The following is a 21062-nucleotide window of genomic DNA, read 5'->3' on the forward strand; positions in this document are numbered from 1 at the left end:
TAGGAGAACATTTGGAAATTAAATTTTGGAAATCAAGCCAGCAAATGCCTAGTTGTAAGAAAATGCTTTCCAGGGCCAAGAAAGTGCAAAAGAAATGTCTGCATAGTAATTTTGGTCATTGCAAACTTTTTTTAAAAACAACTTGAAGTGGATAAGCTCTGTATTTTGTCTTCAACTGAAAGTGAAAAGCAATTGAGGGTTGTAGATAATTATTAGTTCTAACTTAGAAGATAATACTTGGACAATTTTACACTTCTATCCTCTAAACTCCCACATTTTGAGGCCATTTCTGACAGACACTATGCCTCTTTTTACTTGAAAGTTTTTGAAGTTTAAAACATGCTAATACATCTGTGTTGCTATGTTTAGGACAAGTTGGCATGCATAAAGAACCAGATCAACGAATGGAAATTGACACAGCTTCCAGTTACTTCCGGACTTCTGAAAGAAAAACTTGAAGGCATCCATAGAGAAGTAAGATCAGAAATTTTGACTGACACAGCAAAAAAATCAGATGCAGAAAAAAATCCTTTGGAGAACATTAGAACATCAGAAGGTTATGTAATCGAAGAAAAGACAGAAATCCATGAGAAATTTTTAAAACATATTAGTCAGAGAGAATCATTTCCACAAGAAATACCGACATTGGAAAAGCAGCTATATAAACTAAATGAGCAAGAGGAAGTCTTAAAGGTACAAATTAAAACAAATATTAGAAAATTGCAAGATAAAACTCAAAAGATGAAAAGTATTGTCACAGAATTAGATGAAATACAGTGTCAGAAGGAAGACGCTGAAGTTATAATCAGGGAAATGGGGACTGGAGAAAGTAAACTGGTGCAGGAAGTACAACAGAGGGGTTATCTGACGGAGAGAACAAATGTTTTTAGGAAACAAATAATGCAGACTGACCTGGAAGATCAGACAAAAACTACTAATGTTGAGCAAAAACCTGATAAAGTGGAAAAGTGGAAAGAAGATCCTCAGGCACTTGATAAAGAGACACAAGTATGCTCTGATGGAAAGTATCTTCGACTCACTGATTTACAAAGACTCTGGGCTGAGATATATCGAACACAGCAAGTCATAAAATTGATCAAACCAGAAATTGGGTGCCAAGATGGAACAGGTAATGAGACCAAAGACCTTGTTGATAATGAAATCAAGGGACTACTGCAAGATCTCAGACAGTTTCGGAAGCTTTTGGAAATGGAAGTGGGGCAGAAGAGACTGAATCTCAATGTAGATACATGCATTCAGAAAAGTACAATGAAGAAAAAGAGAAGAGAACTGGATTTTAAATTGGAGAATATTTTACGAGAGAGGGATGAATTAGAAATGCTAAAAACACAAATACAAAGAAAATCTGAAGGGACTCAGCAGCAGTTGGAAAAGATTCTAAAATGTCAAAATGACATTGAAAAAATAGCTGGTAAGGCCAAGGAGAGAAGCAAACTAATAATGTGTAATATGAAAAAGAGTGATGCTAAAGTAAGAATGATTGAAGACCTAAACAAGAAGATTGAAGCTTCAAAACAACGCTGGAACGAAATGTACCTTTCAACCTCTCAGCATAAAGCTTTAACTGAAAAACTAAAGACTGAACTTGGACATGAACATGAAAGAGAATCTCTATTTGAAAGAGAAAACAGAAAGAGATCTGAAAAATTTGCAAGGGACCAATCATTCACAAGTAAAAAAGCAACACAAGCTGAAGAAACATTTGAAGAATTATTAGTACTCACACCACATCAAGAAAGACTGACTGAGGAAATAAAACTGATAATAAATCAATTTAATCATAGAAAATGTAATAGAGAGGAGCAAAACCTAGAACTAAGTGAAAGAGTGATACAAGAGATATTAAGAAAAGTAAGTGAGATGTTGGCACAAGAGACTGGAACTGAACATAATAAAAAGGCTTTGTTAAGTGAAACAAATGAAAGACAAAAACAGCAGATGACTGAAGGGCAGCACAGCATTAAGACTAGAGAAATAGGAGAAATGGAGGTGCTGAATACCGAGCTGGAAATCAAAAGAAAAGAAAATAATGCCATTTTAAAACAAATGGTGAGAGAAGGGGAAAAGAATGAAAGAATGATGAATGAAATAAAAGAAGCAAAGATATCATTTAAGAGGGAGGTACAAAGAAGGAGGAGAGAACTAGACCAAACACTGGAGAAAATCAGAAAAGAGAAGGATGAATTAGAGATGTTGAAATTAAAACTGAGACAGCCAAAGGCAGCAATGTTCCATGACAACCAAAATGCACAAGAGCAGAGGACAGTTGTCTATGTTTCGAGTGAAAATGAACCAAAGGATTTGGAAAAGAATGGGTGGAAAATCACAAACACCCAATATGAAACGTTACCCATATCACCAGGACTTAAAAGTACAATCAATAATATTCGAGACCTAGGAGTAAAGATGTATGGCTATTTAGAAACACTTAAAAGTGAAATATGTCAATTTCTCAAACATCAAAATGTTGATTTAGACAAAAAGAGAGAAGAACTCACAGCATTAACAGCTGGGAACAACACAGTAAAAGAAAACATAATCAGAATCAAATCCTTGATAGGAATTTATAAAATGACCAAACAAGCTACAAGGGATGTGGATGAAACATGGAAACTCAGGAAGGGTACGCATAAGCAGGAGTGTAGGATCAAATCGTTGACAACTACACAAAAAGCACAAAAGCGAAAAGCATTAATGACTGAAATGATGACTGACGAAACAAAACAACAGAAACAGAAAAAAAGAAAGGATGCTAAAGACCCATTTGGAGAGATTAATAAAAAGATAAAAACTGACAATCTGGAAAAACATGTGAAAACACACATGGAAACTCTTCAAGTACTGATGAAAGAGATAACTGTGAAGAACAGAAAAAAAGGAACAGAGTTACATAAAATTCAAGCAACTCATAAATCTCTTTCAAACATGTGTATGGAATTAGAAGTCAATAGCGTGAAATTGGTGAAACTGATAGATATTATAAAAAATATAAAAGAAAGGATATTACAACATGAAAACCATGTCCCTGCAACACGGAAAGAAAAGGCAGAAATACCAAAGACCAAAATAAATAAGAAATTAGAAAAAGCCAACAGCTCATTGGCAGAGACCAACAAAGAAAAAATCAAGCTCGATGTCGAGACAGAGCGCGCAATACTGCAACAAGAAAAACAAGATATTCAAGAAGAAAGAGAGAGAATAAACATCACAGAGGCTGAACTAGACCAGAAGGCAGAAGAAGCCAGCAGTTGCTTGGCAGAGATCAACAAAGAGAAAATCAAACTAAAACATTTGTCAGTTTCAGTCCAAAGAAATCATGAAAGACTTCAAGACATCATGTACACGATTGCCATAAAACAACAAGGCAGAGAGAGGAAAGATCATCTGTTCCAAACACAAACACAGGAACTACAATCTAAAAGGCATCAACTACAGAAAGAAAGGGAAGAGATGCAGCTTTTGATGACAACTGTTAGTAAGATGAGAGAGTGGACTAAAGCTGCGATGATCACCACCCAAAAGGAAAAGCAACAAGTGGATTATTGGAGGATGCACAAGCCAGAAGAAGAAATGCTTTCAATCCAGAATCTAGAACTTGAGAGAGAGAGGTCTGGGTTGACACCAAGAGAGGACAGTGGCTTGGATGAAAGTCAAATAACAGAACGTCAGCAAGGACAGATCCAATACATCAAAGAGAAACTAAGGGAAAACATCAAAGTGAAAATGGTCCAGCTACAACAAAGGATTGCAGGTGTAGAAAACCTCTCTGTTGGTTTGGGACAGAAGCTTCTTTGTCTTGTGGAACAGAAGGAAAATGTGGCTGGTTATAAAGAGGTATTTGAAAGAGAAAAGAGAATTCTGAATAGTCTCCTTTGTGATACACTAAAACTAAGAGAAGATATGGAAAACCGTTGGAAGCAAACAATGAATCGGGAAAAAGAAAAAGTTACTTCTCTTGAAGCAACCCTGAAAAAAGAAAAGCAGGACCTGGAACTAGAGAAACAAAAGATGTCGAAAGATGAGCTGGTCTTGGAGCTGATTAGGAATGGCATCCAGAAACAAAGTGAAATATTACAACAAGACATTCAACAACATGAGCAAGAGTTGGAAAGCACAATGGTGGAACTGCACAAGAAGACAGAAGAAACCAAGAATCTCTTTGATGGAATCAAAAAAGAGAAATCTAAACTCAAAGATCTTAACCTTTGTCTGAAAACACAAGGCGATCAACTGAAGGTTCTCATGAACGCAATCAGTTCAAAACCACAAGAACAAGAAGGAAAAGGCCCAGGAATTCTCACACAAACACAAAATCTGGATCTCTGTAGGAAAAAAATACAGGAGAAAAGACAAGAGCTGGAGGTTTTGATGAAGAATGCTAACAGCATGAAGGAAAAGGTTAAAGATTCCATGAGCAGTGTCCATAAAGACATAGAACAAATGATCTCCATGAAGAAGAACATTGGAAAAGACAGAGAGAAACTGTCAAGTGAGAAGAAGCGCCTGGAAAGAGAATTGTCAGAGTGCAAAATGAGACAAGAGGAACTCTTGGATGTAATGAAGTCAACAGCAAACCTAAGACTAACACTACAAGGAGTAAAAGACAAAGTGTGTGACTTGACCAATGTTAAAATGAGAAGATTACACAAAGGTCATAAAGATGCACAGTTATTATGTATTTCACTGGAGAAGAATGTTTCAACTATTGGTGACCAGATGAAAACACTAACTCCTTACAAAGAGGTAGTTGAAAGAGAAAAGATCAATCTAACAGCCATCATGTCTTCCATGAGGAATCAGAAAGAAGCGATGGAACATCAATGGAAGCAAATGGTGGACATGGATAAAAAAGATCTAAACAAAAAGAAGGAAGAACTGAAACGGGAAACACAGAATCTGCAAAGAGTGGCTGACAAAGTTGACAAAGAAAAAGAGGCCTTGGAAGTGATGATGTCCAACATCCAGACGGAGCGCGCAATACTGCAACAAGAAAAACAAGATATTCAAGAAGAAAGAGAGAGAATAAACATCACAGAGGCTGAACTAGACCAGAAGGCAGAAGAAGCCAGCAGTTGCTTGGCAGAGATCAACAAAGAGAAAATCAAACTAAAACATTTGTCAGTTTCAGTCCAAAGAAATCATGAAAGACTTCAAGACATCATGTACACGATTGCCATAAAACAACAAGGCAGAGAGAGGAAAGATCATCTGTTCCAAACACAAACACAGGAACTACAATCTAAAAGGCATCAACTACAGAAAGAAAGGGAAGAGATGCAGCTTTTGATGACAACTGTTAGTAAGATGAGAGAGTGGACTAAAGCTGCGATGATCACCACCCAAAAGGAAAAGCAACAAGTGGATTATTGGAGGATGCACAAGCCAGAAGAAGAAATGCTTTCAATCCAGAATCTAGAACTTGAGAGAGAGAGGTCTGGGTTGACACCAAGAGAGGACAGTGGCTTGGATGAAAGTCAAATAACAGAACGTCAGCAAGGACAGATCCAATACATCAAAGAGAAACTAAGGGAAAACATCAAAGTGAAAATGGTCCAGCTACAACAAAGGATTGCAGGTGTAGAAAACCTCTCTGTTGGTTTGGGACAGAAGCTTCTTTGTCTTGTGGAACAGAAGGAAAATGTGGCTGGTTATAAAGAGGTATTTGAAAGAGAAAAGAGAATTCTGAATAGTCTCCTTTGTGATACACTAAAACTAAGAGAAGATATGGAAAACCGTTGGAAGCAAACAATGAATCGGGAAAAAGAAAAAGTTACTTCTCTTGAAGCAACCCTGAAAAAAGAAAAGCAGGACCTGGAACTAGAGAAACAAAAGATGTCGAAAGATGAGCTGGTCTTGGAGCTGATTAGGAATGGCATCCAGAAACAAAGTGAAATATTACAACAAGACATTCAACAACATGAGCAAGAGTTGGAAAGCACAATGGTGGAACTGCACAAGAAGACAGAAGAAACCAAGAATCTCTTTGATGGAATCAAAAAAGAGAAATCTAAACTCAAAGATCTTAACCTTTGTCTGAAAACACAAGGCGATCAACTGAAGGTTCTCATGAACGCAATCAGTTCAAAACCACAAGAACAAGAAGGAAAAGGCCCAGGAATTCTCACACAAACACAAAATCTGGATCTCTGTAGGAAAAAAATACAGGAGAAAAGACAAGAGCTGGAGGTTTTGATGAAGAATGCTAACAGCATGAAGGAAAAGGTTAAAGATTCCATGAGCAGTGTCCATAAAGACATAGAACAAATGATCTCCATGAAGAAGAACATTGGAAAAGACAGAGAGAAACTGTCAAGTGAGAAGAAGCGCCTGGAAAGAGAATTGTCAGAGTGCAAAATGAGACAAGAGGAACTCTTGGATGTAATGAAGTCAACAGCAAACCTAAGACTAACACTACAAGGAGTAAAAGACAAAGTGTGTGACTTGACCAATGTTAAAATGAGAAGATTACACAAAGGTCATAAAGATGCACAGTTATTATGTATTTCACTGGAGAAGAATGTTTCAACTATTGGTGACCAGATGAAAACACTAACTCCTTACAAAGAGGTAGTTGAAAGAGAAAAGATCAATCTAACAGCCATCATGTCTTCCATGAGGAATCAGAAAGAAGCGATGGAACATCAATGGAAGCAAATGGTGGACATGGATAAAAAAGATCTAAACAAAAAGAAGGAAGAACTGAAACGGGAAACACAGAATCTGCAAAGAGTGGCTGACAAAGTTGACAAAGAAAAAGAGGCCTTGGAAGTGATGATGTCCAACATCCAGACGGAGCGCGCAATACTGCAACAAGAAAAACAAGATATTCAAGAAGAAAGAGAGAGAATAAACATCACAGAGGCTGAACTAGACCAGAAGGCAGAAGAAGCCAGCAGTTGCTTGGCAGAGATCAACAAAGAGAAAATCAAACTAAAACATTTGTCAGTTTCAGTCCAAAGAAATCATGAAAGACTTCAAGACATCATGTACACGATTGCCATAAAACAACAAGGCAGAGAGAGGAAAGATCATCTGTTCCAAACACAAACACAGGAACTACAATCTAAAAGGCATCAACTACAGAAAGAAAGGGAAGAGATGCAGCTTTTGATGACAACTGTTAGTAAGATGAGAGAGTGGACTAAAGCTGCGATGATCACCACCCAAAAGGAAAAGCAACAAGTGGATTATTGGAGGATGCACAAGCCAGAAGAAGAAATGCTTTCAATCCAGAATCTAGAACTTGAGAGAGAGAGGTCTGGGTTGACACCAAGAGAGGACAGTGGCTTGGATGAAAGTCAAATAACAGAACGTCAGCAAGGACAGATCCAATACATCAAAGAGAAACTAAGGGAAAACATCAAAGTGAAAATGGTCCAGCTACAACAAAGGTTTGCAGGTGTAGAAAACCTCTCTGTTGGTTTGGGACAGAAGCTTCTTTGTCTTGTGGAACAGAAGGAAAATGTGGCTGGTTATAAAGAGGTATTTGAAAGAGAAAAGAGAATTCTGAATAGTCTCCTTTGTGATACACTAAAACTAAGAGAAGATATGGAAAACCGTTGGAAGCAAACAATGAATCGGGAAAAAGAAAAAGTTACTTCTCTTGAAGCAACCCTGAAAAAAGAAAAGCAGGACCTGGAACTAGAGAAACAAAAGATGTCGAAAGATGAGCTGGTCTTGGAGCTGATTAGGAATGGCATCCAGAAACAAAGTGAAATATTACAACAAGACATTCAACAACATGAGCAAGAGTTGGAAAGCACAATGGTGGAACTGCACAAGAAGACAGAAGAAACCAAGAATCTCTTTGATGGAATCAAAAAAGAGAAATCTAAACTCAAAGATCTTAACCTTTGTCTGAAAACACAAGGCGATCAACTGAAGGTTCTCATGAACGCAATCAGTTCAAAACCACAAGAACAAGAAGGAAAAGGCCCAGGAATTCTCACACAAACACAAAATCTGGATCTCTGTAGGAAAAAAATACAGGAGAAAAGACAAGAGCTGGAGGTTTTGATGAAGAATGCTAACAGCATGAAGGAAAAGGTTAAAGATTCCATGAGCAGTGTCCATAAAGACATAGAACAAATGATCTCCATGAAGAAGAACATTGGAAAAGACAGAGAGAAACTGTCAAGTGAGAAGAAGCGCCTGGAAAGAGAATTGTCAGAGTGCAAAATGAGACAAGAGGAACTCTTGGATGTAATGAAGTCAACAGCAAACCTAAGACTAACACTACAAGGAGTAAAAGACAAAGTGTGTGACTTGACCAATGTTAAAATGAGAAGATTACACAAAGGTCATAAAGATGCACAGTTATTATGTATTTCACTGGAGAAGAATGTTTCAACTATTGGTGACCAGATGAAAACACTAACTCCTTACAAAGAGGTAGTTGAAAGAGAAAAGATCAATCTAACAGCCATCATGTCTTCCATGAGGAATCAGAAAGAAGCGATGGAACATCAATGGAAGCAAATGGTGGACATGGATAAAAAAGATCTAAACAAAAAGAAGGAAGAACTGAAACGGGAAACACAGAATCTGCAAAGAGTGGCTGACAAAGTTGACAAAGAAAAAGAGGCCTTGGAAGTGATGATGTCCAACATCCAGACGGAGCGCGCAATACTGCAACAAGAAAAACAAGATATTCAAGAAGAAAGAGAGAGAATAAACATCACAGAGGCTGAACTAGACCAGAAGGCAGAAGAAGCCAGCAGTTGCTTGGCAGAGATCAACAAAGAGAAAATCAAACTAAAACATTTGTCAGTTTCAGTCCAAAGAAATCATGAAAGACTTCAAGACATCATGTACACGATTGCCATAAAACAACAAGGCAGAGAGAGGAAAGATCATCTGTTCCAAACACAAACACAGGAACTACAATCTAAAAGGCATCAACTACAGAAAGAAAGGGAAGAGATGCAGCTTTTGATGACAACTGTTAGTAAGATGAGAGAGTGGACTAAAGCTGCGATGATCACCACCCAAAAGGAAAAGCAACAAGTGGATTATTGGAGGATGCACAAGCCAGAAGAAGAAATGCTTTCAATCCAGAATCTAGAACTTGAGAGAGAGAGGTCTGGGTTGACACCAAGAGAGGACAGTGGCTTGGATGAAAGTCAAATAACAGAACGCCAGCAAGGACAGATCCAATACATCAAAGAGAAACTAAGGGAAAACATCAAAGTGAAAATGGTCCAGCTACAACAAAGGATTGCAGGTGTAGAAAACCTCTCTGTTGGTTTGGGACAGAAGCTTCTTTGTCTTGTGGAACAGAAGGAAAATGTGGCTGGTTATAAAGAGGTATTTGAAAGAGAAAAGAGAATTCTGAATAGTCTCCTTTGTGATACACTAAAACTAAGAGAAGATATGGAAAACCGTTGGAAGCAAACAATGAATCGGGAAAAAGAAAAAGTTACTTCTCTTGAAGCAACCCTGAAAAAAGAAAAGCAGGACCTGGAACTAGAGAAACAAAAGATGTCGAAAGATGAGCTGGTCTTGGAGCTGATTAGGAATGGCATCCAGAAACAAAGTGAAATATTACAACAAGACATTCAACAACATGAGCAAGAGTTGGAAAGCACAATGGTGGAACTGCACAAGAAGACAGAAGAAACCAAGAATCTCTTTGATGGAATCAAAAAAGAGAAATCTAAACTCAAAGATCTTAACCTTTGTCTGAAAACACAAGGCGATCAACTGAAGGTTCTCATGAACGCAATCAGTTCAAAACCACAAGAACAAGAAGGAAAAGGCCCAGGAATTCTCACACAAACACAAAATCTGGATCTCTGTAGGAAAAAAATACAGGAGAAAAGACAAGAGCTGGAGGTTTTGATGAAGAATGCTAACAGCATGAAGGAAAAGGTTAAAGATTCCATGAGCAGTGTCCATAAAGACATAGAACAAATGATCTCCATGAAGAAGAACATTGGAAAAGACAGAGAGAAACTGTCAAGTGAGAAGAAGCGCCTGGAAAGAGAATTGTCAGAGTGCAAAATGAGACAAGAGGAACTCTTGGATGTAATGAAGTCAACAGCAAACCTAAGACTAACACTACAAGGAGTAAAAGACAAAGTGTGTGACTTGACCAATGTTAAAATGAGAAGATTACACAAAGGTCATAAAGATGCACAGTTATTATGTATTTCACTGGAGAAGAATGTTTCAACTATTGGTGACCAGATGAAAACACTAACTCCTTACAAAGAGGTAGTTGAAAGAGAAAAGATCAATCTAACAGCCATCATGTCTTCCATGAGGAATCAGAAAGAAGCGATGGAACATCAATGGAAGCAAATGGTGGACATGGATAAAAAAGATCTAAACAAAAAGAAGGAAGAACTGAAACGGGAAACACAGAATCTGCAAAGAGTGGCTGACAAAGTTGACAAAGAAAAAGAGGCCTTGGAAGTGATGATGTCCAACATCCAGACGGAGCGCGCAATACTGCAACAAGAAAAACAAGATATTCAAGAAGAAAGAGAGAGAATAAACATCACAGAGGCTGAACTAGACCAGAAGGCAGAAGAAGCCAGCAGTTGCTTGGCAGAGATCAACAAAGAGAAAATCAAACTAAAACATTTGTCAGTTTCAGTCCAAAGAAATCATGAAAGACTTCAAGACATCATGTACACGATTGCCATAAAACAACAAGGCAGAGAGAGGAAAGATCATCTGTTCCAAACACAAACACAGGAACTACAATCTAAAAGGCATCAACTACAGAAAGAAAGGGAAGAGATGCAGCTTTTGATGACAACTGTTAGTAAGATGAGAGAGTGGACTAAAGCTGCGATGATCACCACCCAAAAGGAAAAGCAACAAGTGGATTATTGGAGGATGCACAAGCCAGAAGAAGAAATGCTTTCAATCCAGAATCTAGAACTTGAGAGAGAGAGGTCTGGGTTGACACCAAGAGAGGACAGTGGCTTGGATGAAAGTCAAATAACAGAACGTCAGCAAGGACAGATCCAATACATCAAAGAGAAACTAAGGGAAAACATCAAAGTGAAAATGGTCCAGCTACAACAAAGGATTGCAGGTGTAGAAAACCTCTCTGTTGGTTTGGGACAGAAGCTTCTTTGTCTTGTGGAACAGAAGGAAAATGTGGCTGGTTATAAAGAGGTATTTGAAAGAGAAAAGAGAATTCTGAATAGTCTCCTTTGTGATACACTAAAACTAAGAGAAGATATGGAAAACCGTTGGAAGCAAACAATGAATCGGGAAAAAGAAAAAGTTACTTCTCTTGAAGCAACCCTGAAAAAAGAAAAGCAGGACCTGGAACTAGAGAAACAAAAGATGTCGAAAGATGAGCTGGTCTTGGAGCTGATTAGGAATGGCATCCAGAAACAAAGTGAAATATTACAACAAGACATTCAACAACATGAGCAAGAGTTGGAAAGCACAATGGTGGAACTGCACAAGAAGACAGAAGAAACCAAGAATCTCTTTGATGGAATCAAAAAAGAGAAATCTAAACTCAAAGATCTTAACCTTTGTCTGAAAACACAAGGCGATCAACTGAAGGTTCTCATGAACGCAATCAGTTCAAAACCACAAGAACAAGAAGGAAAAGGCCCAGGAATTCTCACACAAACACAAAATCTGGATCTCTGTAGGAAAAAAATACAGGAGAAAAGACAAGAGCTGGAGGTTTTGATGAAGAATGCTAACAGCATGAAGGAAAAGGTTAAAGATTCCATGAGCAGTGTCCATAAAGACATAGAACAAATGATCTCCATGAAGAAGAACATTGGAAAAGACAGAGAGAAACTGTCAAGTGAGAAGAAGCGCCTGGAAAGAGAATTGTCAGAGTGCAAAATGAGACAAGAGGAACTCTTGGATGTAATGAAGTCAACAGCAAACCTAAGACTAACACTACAAGGAGTAAAAGACAAAGTGTGTGACTTGACCAATGTTAAAATGAGAAGATTACACAAAGGTCATAAAGATGCACAGTTATTATGTATTTCACTGGAGAAGAATGTTTCAACTATTGGTGACCAGATGAAAACACTAACTCCTTACAAAGAGGTAGTTGAAAGAGAAAAGATCAATCTAACAGCCATCATGTCTTCCATGAGGAATCAGAAAGAAGCGATGGAACATCAATGGAAGCAAATGGTGGACATGGATAAAAAAGATCTAAACAAAAAGAAGGAAGAACTGAAACGGGAAACACAGAATCTGCAAAGAGTGGCTGACAAAGTTGACAAAGAAAAAGAGGCCTTGGAAGTGATGATGTCCAACATCCAGACGGAGCGCGCAATACTGCAACAAGAAAAACAAGATATTCAAGAAGAAAGAGAGAGAATAAACATCACAGAGGCTGAACTAGACCAGAAGGCAGAAGAAGCCAGCAGTTGCTTGGCAGAGATCAACAAAGAGAAAATCAAACTAAAACATTTGTCAGTTTCAGTCCAAAGAAATCATGAAAGACTTCAAGACATCATGTACACGATTGCCATAAAACAACAAGGCAGAGAGAGGAAAGATCATCTGTTCCAAACACAAACACAGGAACTACAATCTAAAAGGCATCAACTACAGAAAGAAAGGGAAGAGATGCAGCTTTTGATGACAACTGTTAGTAAGATGAGAGAGTGGACTAAAGCTGCGATGATCACCACCCAAAAGGAAAAGCAACAAGTGGATTATTGGAGGATGCACAAGCCAGAAGAAGAAATGCTTTCAATCCAGAATCTAGAACTTGAGAGAGAGAGGTCTGGGTTGACACCAAGAGAGGACAGTGGCTTGGATGAAAGTCAAATAACAGAACGTCAGCAAGGACAGATCCAATACATCAAAGAGAAACTAAGGGAAAACATCAAAGTGAAAATGGTCCAGCTACAACAAAGGATTGCAGGTGTAGAAAACCTCTCTGTTGGTTTGGGACAGAAGCTTCTTTGTCTTGTGGAACAGAAGGAAAATGTGGCTGGTTATAAAGAGGTATTTGAAAGAGAAAAGAGAATTCTGAATAGTCTCCTTTGTGATACACTAAAACTAAGAGAAGATATGGAAAACCGTTGGAAGCAAACAATGAATCGGGAAAAAGAAAAAGTTACTTCTCTTGAAGCAACCCTGAAAAAAGAAAAGCAGGACCTGGAACTAGAGAAACAAAAGATGTCGAAAGATGAGCTGGTCTTGGAGCTGATTAGGAATGGCATCCAGAAACAAAGTGAAATATTACAACAAGACATTCAACAACATGAGCAAGAGTTGGAAAGCACAATGGTGGAACTGCACAAGAAGACAGAAGAAACCAAGAATCTCTTTGATGGAATCAAAAAAGAGAAATCTAAACTCAAAGATCTTAACCTTTGTCTGAAAACACAAGGCGATCAACTGAAGGTTCTCATGAACGCAATCAGTTCAAAACCACAAGAACAAGAAGGAAAAGGCCCAGGAATTCTCACACAAACACAAAATCTGGATCTCTGTAGGAAAAAAATACAGGAGAAAAGACAAGAGCTGGAGGTTTTGATGAAGAATGCTAACAGCATGAAGGAAAAGGTTAAAGATTCCATGAGCAGTGTCCATAAAGACATAGAACAAATGATCTCCATGAAGAAGAACATTGGAAAAGACAGAGAGAAACTGTCAAGTGAGAAGAAGCGCCTGGAAAGAGAATTGTCAGAGTGCAAAATGAGACAAGAGGAACTCTTGGATGTAATGAAGTCAACAGCAAACCTAAGACTAACACTACAAGGAGTAAAAGACAAAGTGTGTGACTTGACCAATGTTAAAATGAGAAGATTACACAAAGGTCATAAAGATGCACAGTTATTATGTATTTCACTGGAGAAGAATGTTTCAACTATTGGTGACCAGATGAAAACACTAACTCCTTACAAAGAGGTAGTTGAAAGAGAAAAGATCAATCTAACAGCCATCATGTCTTCCATGAGGAATCAGAAAGAAGCGATGGAACATCAATGGAAGCAAATGGTGGACATGGATAAAAAAGATCTAAACAAAAAGAAGGAAGAACTGAAACGGGAAACACAGAATCTGCAAAGAGTGGCTGACAAAGTTGACAAAGAAAAAGAGGCCTTGGAAGTGATGATGTCCAACATCCAGACGGAGCGCGCAATACTGCAACAAGAAAAACAAGATATTCAAGAAGAAAGAGAGAGAATAAACATCACAGAGGCTGAACTAGACCAGAAGGCAGAAGAAGCCAGCAGTTGCTTGGCAGAGATCAACAAAGAGAAAATCAAACTAAAACATTTGTCAGTTTCAGTCCAAAGAAATCATGAAAGACTTCAAGACATCATGTACACGATTGCCATAAAACAACAAGGCAGAGAGAGGAAAGATCATCTGTTCCAAACACAAACACAGGAACTACAATCTAAAAGGCATCAACTACAGAAAGAAAGGGAAGAGATGCAGCTTTTGATGACAACTGTTAGTAAGATGAGAGAGTGGACTAAAGCTGCGATGATCACCACCCAAAAGGAAAAGCAACAAGTGGATTATTGGAGGATGCACAAGCCAGAAGAAGAAATGCTTTCAATCCAGAATCTAGAACTTGAGAGAGAGAGGTCTGGGTTGACACCAAGAGAGGACAGTGGCTTGGATGAAAGTCAAATAACAGAACGTCAGCAAGGACAGATCCAATACATCAAAGAGAAACTAAGGGAAAACATCAAAGTGAAAATGGTCCAGCTACAACAAAGGATTGCAGGTGTAGAAAACCTCTCTGTTGGTTTGGGACAGAAGCTTCTTTGTCTTGTGGAACAGAAGGAAAATGTGGCTGGTTATAAAGAGGTATTTGAAAGAGAAAAGAGAATTCTGAATAGTCTCCTTTGTGATACACTAAAACTAAGAGAAGATATGGAAAACCGTTGGAAGCAAACAATGAATCGGGAAAAAGAAAAAGTTACTTCTCTTGAAGCAACCCTGAAAAAAGAAAAGCAGGACCTGGAACTAGAGAAACAAAAGATGTCGAAAGATGAGCTGGTCTTGGAGCTGATTAGGAATGGCATCCAGAAACAAAGTGAAATATTACAACAAGACATTCAACAACATGAGCAAGAGTTGGAAAGCACAATGGTGGAACTGCACAAGAAGACAGAAGAAACCAAGAATCTCTTTGATGGAATCAAAAAAGAGAAATCTAAACTCAAAGATCTTAACCTTTGTCTGAAAACACAAGGCGATCAACTGAAGGTTCTCATGAACGCAATCAGTTCAAAACCACAAGAACAAGAAGGAAAAGGCCCAGGAATTCTCACACAAACACAAAATCTGGATCTCTGTAGGAAAAAAATACAGGAGAAAAGACAAGAGCTGGAGGTTTTGATGAAGAATGCTAACAGCATGAAGGAAAAGGTTAAAGATTCCATGAGCAGTGTCCATAAAGACATAGAACAAATGATCTCCATGAAGAAGAACATTGGAAAAGACAGAGAGAAACTGTCAAGTGAGAAGAAGCGCCTGGAAAGAGAATTGTCAGAGTGCAAAATGAGACAAGAGGAACTCTTGGATGTAATGAAGTCAACAGCAAACCTAAGACTAACACTACAAGGAGTAAAAGACAAAGTGTGTGACTTGACCAATGTTAAAATGAGAAGATTACACAAAGGTCATAAAGATGCACAGTTATTATGTATTTCACTGGAGAAGAATGTTTCAACTATTGGTGACCAGATGAAAACACTAACTCCTTACAAAGAGGTAGTTGAAAGAGAAAAGATCAATCTAACAGCCATCATGTCTTCCATGAGGAATCAGAAAGAAGCGATGGAACATCAATGGAAGCAAATGGTGGACATGGATAAAAAAGATCTAAACAAAAAGAAGGAAGAACTGAAACGGGAAACACAGAATCTGCAAAGAGTGGCTGACAAAGTTGACAAAGAAAAAGAGGCCTTGGAAGTGATGATGTCCAACATCCAGACGGAGCGCGCAATACTGCAACAAGAAAAACAAGATATTCAAGAAGAAAGAGAGAGAATAAACATCACAGAGGCTGAACTAGACCAGAAGGCAGAAGAAGCCAGCAGTTGCTTGGCAGAGATCAACAAAGAGAAAATCAAACTAAAACATTTGTCAGTTTCAGTCCAAAGAAATCATGAAAGACTTCAAGACATCATGTACACGATTGCCATAAAACAACAAGGCAGAGAGAGGAAAGATCATCTGTTCCAAACACAAACACAGGAACTACAATCTAAAAGGCATCAACTACAGAAAGAAAGGGAAGAGATGCAGCTTTTGATGACAACTGTTAGTAAGATGAGAGAGTGGACTAAAGCTGCGATGATCACCACCCAAAAGGAAAAGCAACAAGTGGATTATTGGAGGATGCACAAGCCAGAAGAAGAAATGCTTTCAATCCAGAATCTAGAACTTGAGAGAGAGAGGTCTGGGTTGACACCAAGAGAGGACAGTGGCTTGGATGAAAGTCAAATAACAGAACGTCAGCAAGGACAGATCCAATACATCAAAGAGAAACTAAGGGAAAACATCAAAGTGAAAATGGTCCAGCTACAACAAAGGATTGCAGGTGTAGAAAACCTCTCTGTTGGTTTGGGACAGAAGCTTCTTTGTCTTGTGGAACAGAAGGAAAATGTGGCTGGTTATAAAGAGGTATTTGAAAGAGAAAAGAGAATTCTGAATAGTCTCCTTTGTGATACACTAAAACTAAGAGAAGATATGGAAAACCGTTGGAAGCAAACAATGAATCGGGAAAAAGAAAAAGTTACTTCTCTTGAAGCAACCCTGAAAAAAGAAAAGCAGGACCTGGAACTAGAGAAACAAAAGATGTCGAAAGATGAGCTGGTCTTGGAGCTGATTAGGAATGGCATCCAGAAACAAAGTGAAATATTACAACAAGACAGTCAACAACATGAGCAAGAGTTGGAAAGCACAATGGTGGAACTGCACAAGAAGACAGAAGAAACCAAGAATCTCTTTGATGGAATCAAAAAAGAGAAATCTAAACTCAAAGATCTTAACCTTTGTCTGAAAACACAAGGCGATCAACTGAAGGTTCTCATGAACGCAATCAGTTCAAAACCACAAGAACAAGAAGGAAAAGGCCCAGGAATTCTCACACAAACACAAAATCTGGATCTCTGTAGGAAAAAAATACAGGAGAAAAGACAAGAGCTGGAGGTTTTGATGAAGAATGCTAACAGCATGAAGGAAAAGGTTAAAGATTCCATGAGCAGTGTCCATAAAGACATAGAACAAATGATCTCCATGAAGAAGAACATTGGAAAAGACAGAGAGAAACTGTCAAGTGAGAAGAAGCGCCTGGAAAGAGAATTGTCAGAGTGCAAAATGAGACAAGAGGAACTCTTGGATGTAATGAAGTCAACAGCAAACCTAAGACTAACACTACAAGGAGTAAAAGACAAAGTGTGTGACTTGACCAATGTTAAAATGAGAAGATTACACAAAGGTCATAAAGATGCACAGTTATTATGTATTTCACTGGAGAAGAATGTTTCAACTATTGGTGACCAGATGAAAACACTAACTCCTTACAAAGAGGTAGTTGAAAGAGAAAAGATCAATCTAACAGCCATCATGTCTTCCATGAGGAATCAGAAAGAAGCGATGGAACATCAATGGAAGCAAATGGTGGACATGGATAAAAAAGATCTAAACAAAAAGAAGGAAGAACTGAAACGGGAAACACAGAATCTGCAAAGAGTGGCTGACAAAGTTGACAAAGAAAAAGAGGCCTTGGAAGTGATGATGTCCAACATCCAGACGGAGCGCGCAATACTGCAACAAGAAAAACAAGATATTCAAGAAGAAAGAGAGAGAATAAACATCACAGAGGCTGAACTAGACCAGAAGGCAGAAGAAGCCAGCAGTTGCTTGGCAGAGATCAACAAAGAGAAAATCAAACTAAAACATTTGTCAGTTTCAGTCCAAAGAAATCATGAAAGACTTCAAGACATCATGTACACGATTGCCATAAAACAACAAGGCAGAGAGAGGAAAGATCATCTGTTCCAAACACAAACACAGGAACTACAATCTAAAAGGCATCAACTACAGAAAGAAAGGGAAGAGATGCAGCTTTTGATGACAACTGTTAGTAAGATGAGAGAGTGGACTAAAGCTGCGATGATCACCACCCAAAAGGAAAAGCAACAAGTGGATTATTGGAGGATGCACAAGCCAGAAGAAGAAATGCTTTCAATCCAGAATCTAGAACTTGAGAGAGAGAGGTCTGGGTTGACACCAAGAGAGGACAGTGGCTTGGATGAAAGTCAAATAACAGAACGTCAGCAAGGACAGATCCAATACATCAAAGAGAAACTAAGGGAAAACATCAAAGTGAAAATGGTCCAGCTACAACAAAGGATTGCAGGTGTAGAAAACCTCTCTGTTGGTTTGGGACAGAAGCTTCTTTGTCTTGTGGAACAGAAGGAAAATGTGGCTGGTTATAAAGAGGTATTTGAAAGAGAAAAGAGAATTCCGAATAGTCTCCTTTGTGATACACTAAAACTAAGAGAAGATATGGAAAACCGTTGGAAGCAAACAATGAATCGGGAAAAAGAAAAAGTTACTTCTCTTGAAGCAACCCTGAAAAAAGAAAAGCAGGACCTGGAACTAGAGAAACAAAAGATGTCGAAAGATGAGCTGGTCTTGGAGCTGATTAGGAATGGCATCCAGAAACAAAGTGAAATATTACAACAAGACATTCAACAACATGAGCAAGAGTTGGAAAGCACAATGGTGGAACTGCACAAGAAGACAGAAGAAACCAAGAATCTCTTTGATGGAATCAAAAAAGAGAAATCTAAACTCAAAGATCTTAACCTTTGTCTGAAAACACAAGGCGATCAACTGAAGGTTCTCATGAACGCAATCAGTTCAAAACCACAAGAACAAGAAGGAAAAGGCCCAGGAATTCTCACACAAACACAAAATCTGGATCTCTGTAGGAAAAAAATACAGGAGAAAAGACAAGAGCTGGAGGTTTTGATGAAGAATGCTAACAGCATGAAGGAAAAGGTTAAAGATTCCATGAGCAGTGTCCATAAAGACATAGAACAAATGATCTCCATGAAGAAGAACATTGGAAAAGACAGAGAGAAACTGTCAAGTGAGAAGAAGCGCCTGGAAAGAGAATTGTCAGAGTGCAAAATGAGACAAGAGGAACTCTTGGATGTAATGAAGTCAACAGCAAACCTAAGACTAACACTACAAGGAGTAAAAGACAAAGTGTGTGACTTGACCAATGTTAAAATGAGAAGATTACACAAAGGTCATAAAGATGCACAGTTATTATGTATTTCACTGGAGAAGAATGTTTCAACTATTGGTGACCAGATGAAAACACTAACTCCTTACAAAGAGGTAGTTGAAAGAGAAAAGATCAATCTAACAGCCATCATGTCTTCCATGAGGAATCAGAAAGAAGCGATGGAACATCAATGGAAGCAAATGGTGGACATGGATAAAAAAGATCTAAACAAAAAGAAGGAAGAACTGAAACGGGAAACACAGAATCTGCAAAGAGTGGCTGACAAAGTTGACAAAGAAAAAGAGGCCTTGGAAGTGATGATGTCCAACATCCAGACGGAGCGCGCAATACTGCAACAAGAAAAACAAGATATTCAAGAAGAAAGAGAGAGAATAAACATCACAGAGGCTGAACTAGACCAGAAGGCAGAAGAAGCACCGATGAAGATTCAGATTTTTTCTGCCTTCTTAGAAAGATTAGGACATCTTAATCTTATGACAGTTGAGCTCTTCCAAAACAGTATAGACTGTTTGGAAGGAAAATGTCAGGATCTCACCCACTTTTTTTCTTCATTGAAAACCATTAGAGATGTTCATTTGATTAGAGACAGGATTCGTCGTCATTTAAACTGGATAAAACTACAAAGACAACACTTGAACCAAACCGTATGTGATAAATCAACACAAACTGTGAGTCTGAGTCATCAGAGATTGAAGACATATAAACAGAATGTGAGTCCATTTAAAATAGGTACACCTGAAATGAAGTTTCAGAATCTTAAACCTGTTGGAACTGAGTACTACCTTATTTCTAAGGAGGATGATGATTTGAAATCTCTGAGTAAATATATAACTTTTGACAGGGAATGGCCAGAACCAGCACTCAAAGATAATAGTGATGTAGAGAACAGAAAGGAGATTCGGACTTCTCCCAGGGTTTCAACTAGGACAGAGGACTATACTAAACATCGGATAAGTAATTCCTTACAAAGGTCCTGGAAGGACACCAGAATGGAATTTAAGGAGATTAATCTGATGAAGCACAGAGATCAGGAGATTAGAAATAATTTGGATAAAAGGCTAAAAGAAATAATTCATTTTGGTAAAATAACACTAAAAGAAACACTTATGGACAATTCATTACCAGGAAACGGAACACACACATCAACTCAGGGTAACTTTGACAGTTCTACCAAATCTGCCAATATAAAATATGTTGAGCTTCAACAACTTAAGTTTCACATGCTGAGTCAGATTGAAAAACTTCAACTGAAAGAGAACACAAGTGAGTCACTTGTTTCTTATGAAAAAGATAATCAAACTTTTCAGAAGGAAATAATCCCAGCAAAAGTGCAAGAAATGCAAGAGCAGGACGAAGCAAGAGGGAGAGAAAATGAAGCAGTGACGTCAAGCAGACTCTTCTGTTTGCTGCAACATTACTGCTGTCGCTGCTGCTGTCATTGTTGTACCTGTCGAAAGCATGTGTGCCCAAAGAAAAATGGAATCATGAATGCCTAAAGTATATAAATGTGTGCATGTGTCTGTATGTGGGGGTGCGCGTGTGTGTGTAAGCCAAGTATTTCTGCTGGTAATTTTACTCTTAGTAAATGAAAATGTTAAATAAAATTGTCATTAGCAAGACATCTTCAGAATGTTGTAAGAGCTTCATCAGGGGTGCCCAAAGTGGGTCCTTGAGGGCCCGCATCCTGCATGTTTTAGTTTTCTCCCTGGTTTAACGCACCTGGATCAAATGATGGCTTGTTAGAAGGCCAAAGAAGAACACTGACATGCTGAAAAGGTTGTTACTACTGTTGAGGAAA

At 38.3% G+C, this 21062-nt stretch overlaps 1 protein-coding gene across 6 annotated transcripts in view; it reads left to right on the forward strand.

Moving 5' to 3' along the window:
* LOC102219462 overlaps positions 1–21062 on the forward strand; it is a 38365-nt gene that overhangs the window by 9169 nt on the left and 8134 nt on the right. For 3 of the 6 annotated variants that reach the window (XR_002753521.1, XR_002753524.1, XR_002753522.1), the window contains exon 4: positions 370–474. The exons of 1 other annotated variant lie outside the window; for it this stretch is intronic. Coding sequence is in view for 2 of the 5 variants with exons in the window: in XM_023342891.1 (XP_023198659.1) it covers positions 370–20760 (20391 nt within the window). In the remaining 3 variants the exon portion in view is untranslated. Of the gene's footprint in view, positions 1–369; positions 20987–21062 lie in introns of those variants that run through there. 2 more of the 6 variants (XM_023342892.1, XM_023342891.1) reach the window with 2 other exon arrangements.

Source organism: Xiphophorus maculatus, chromosome 11 (genome assembly GCF_002775205.1).
Source record: "Xiphophorus maculatus strain JP 163 A chromosome 11, X_maculatus-5.0-male, whole genome shotgun sequence".
NCBI classification, from domain to species: domain Eukaryota; kingdom Metazoa; phylum Chordata; class Actinopteri; order Cyprinodontiformes; family Poeciliidae; genus Xiphophorus; species Xiphophorus maculatus.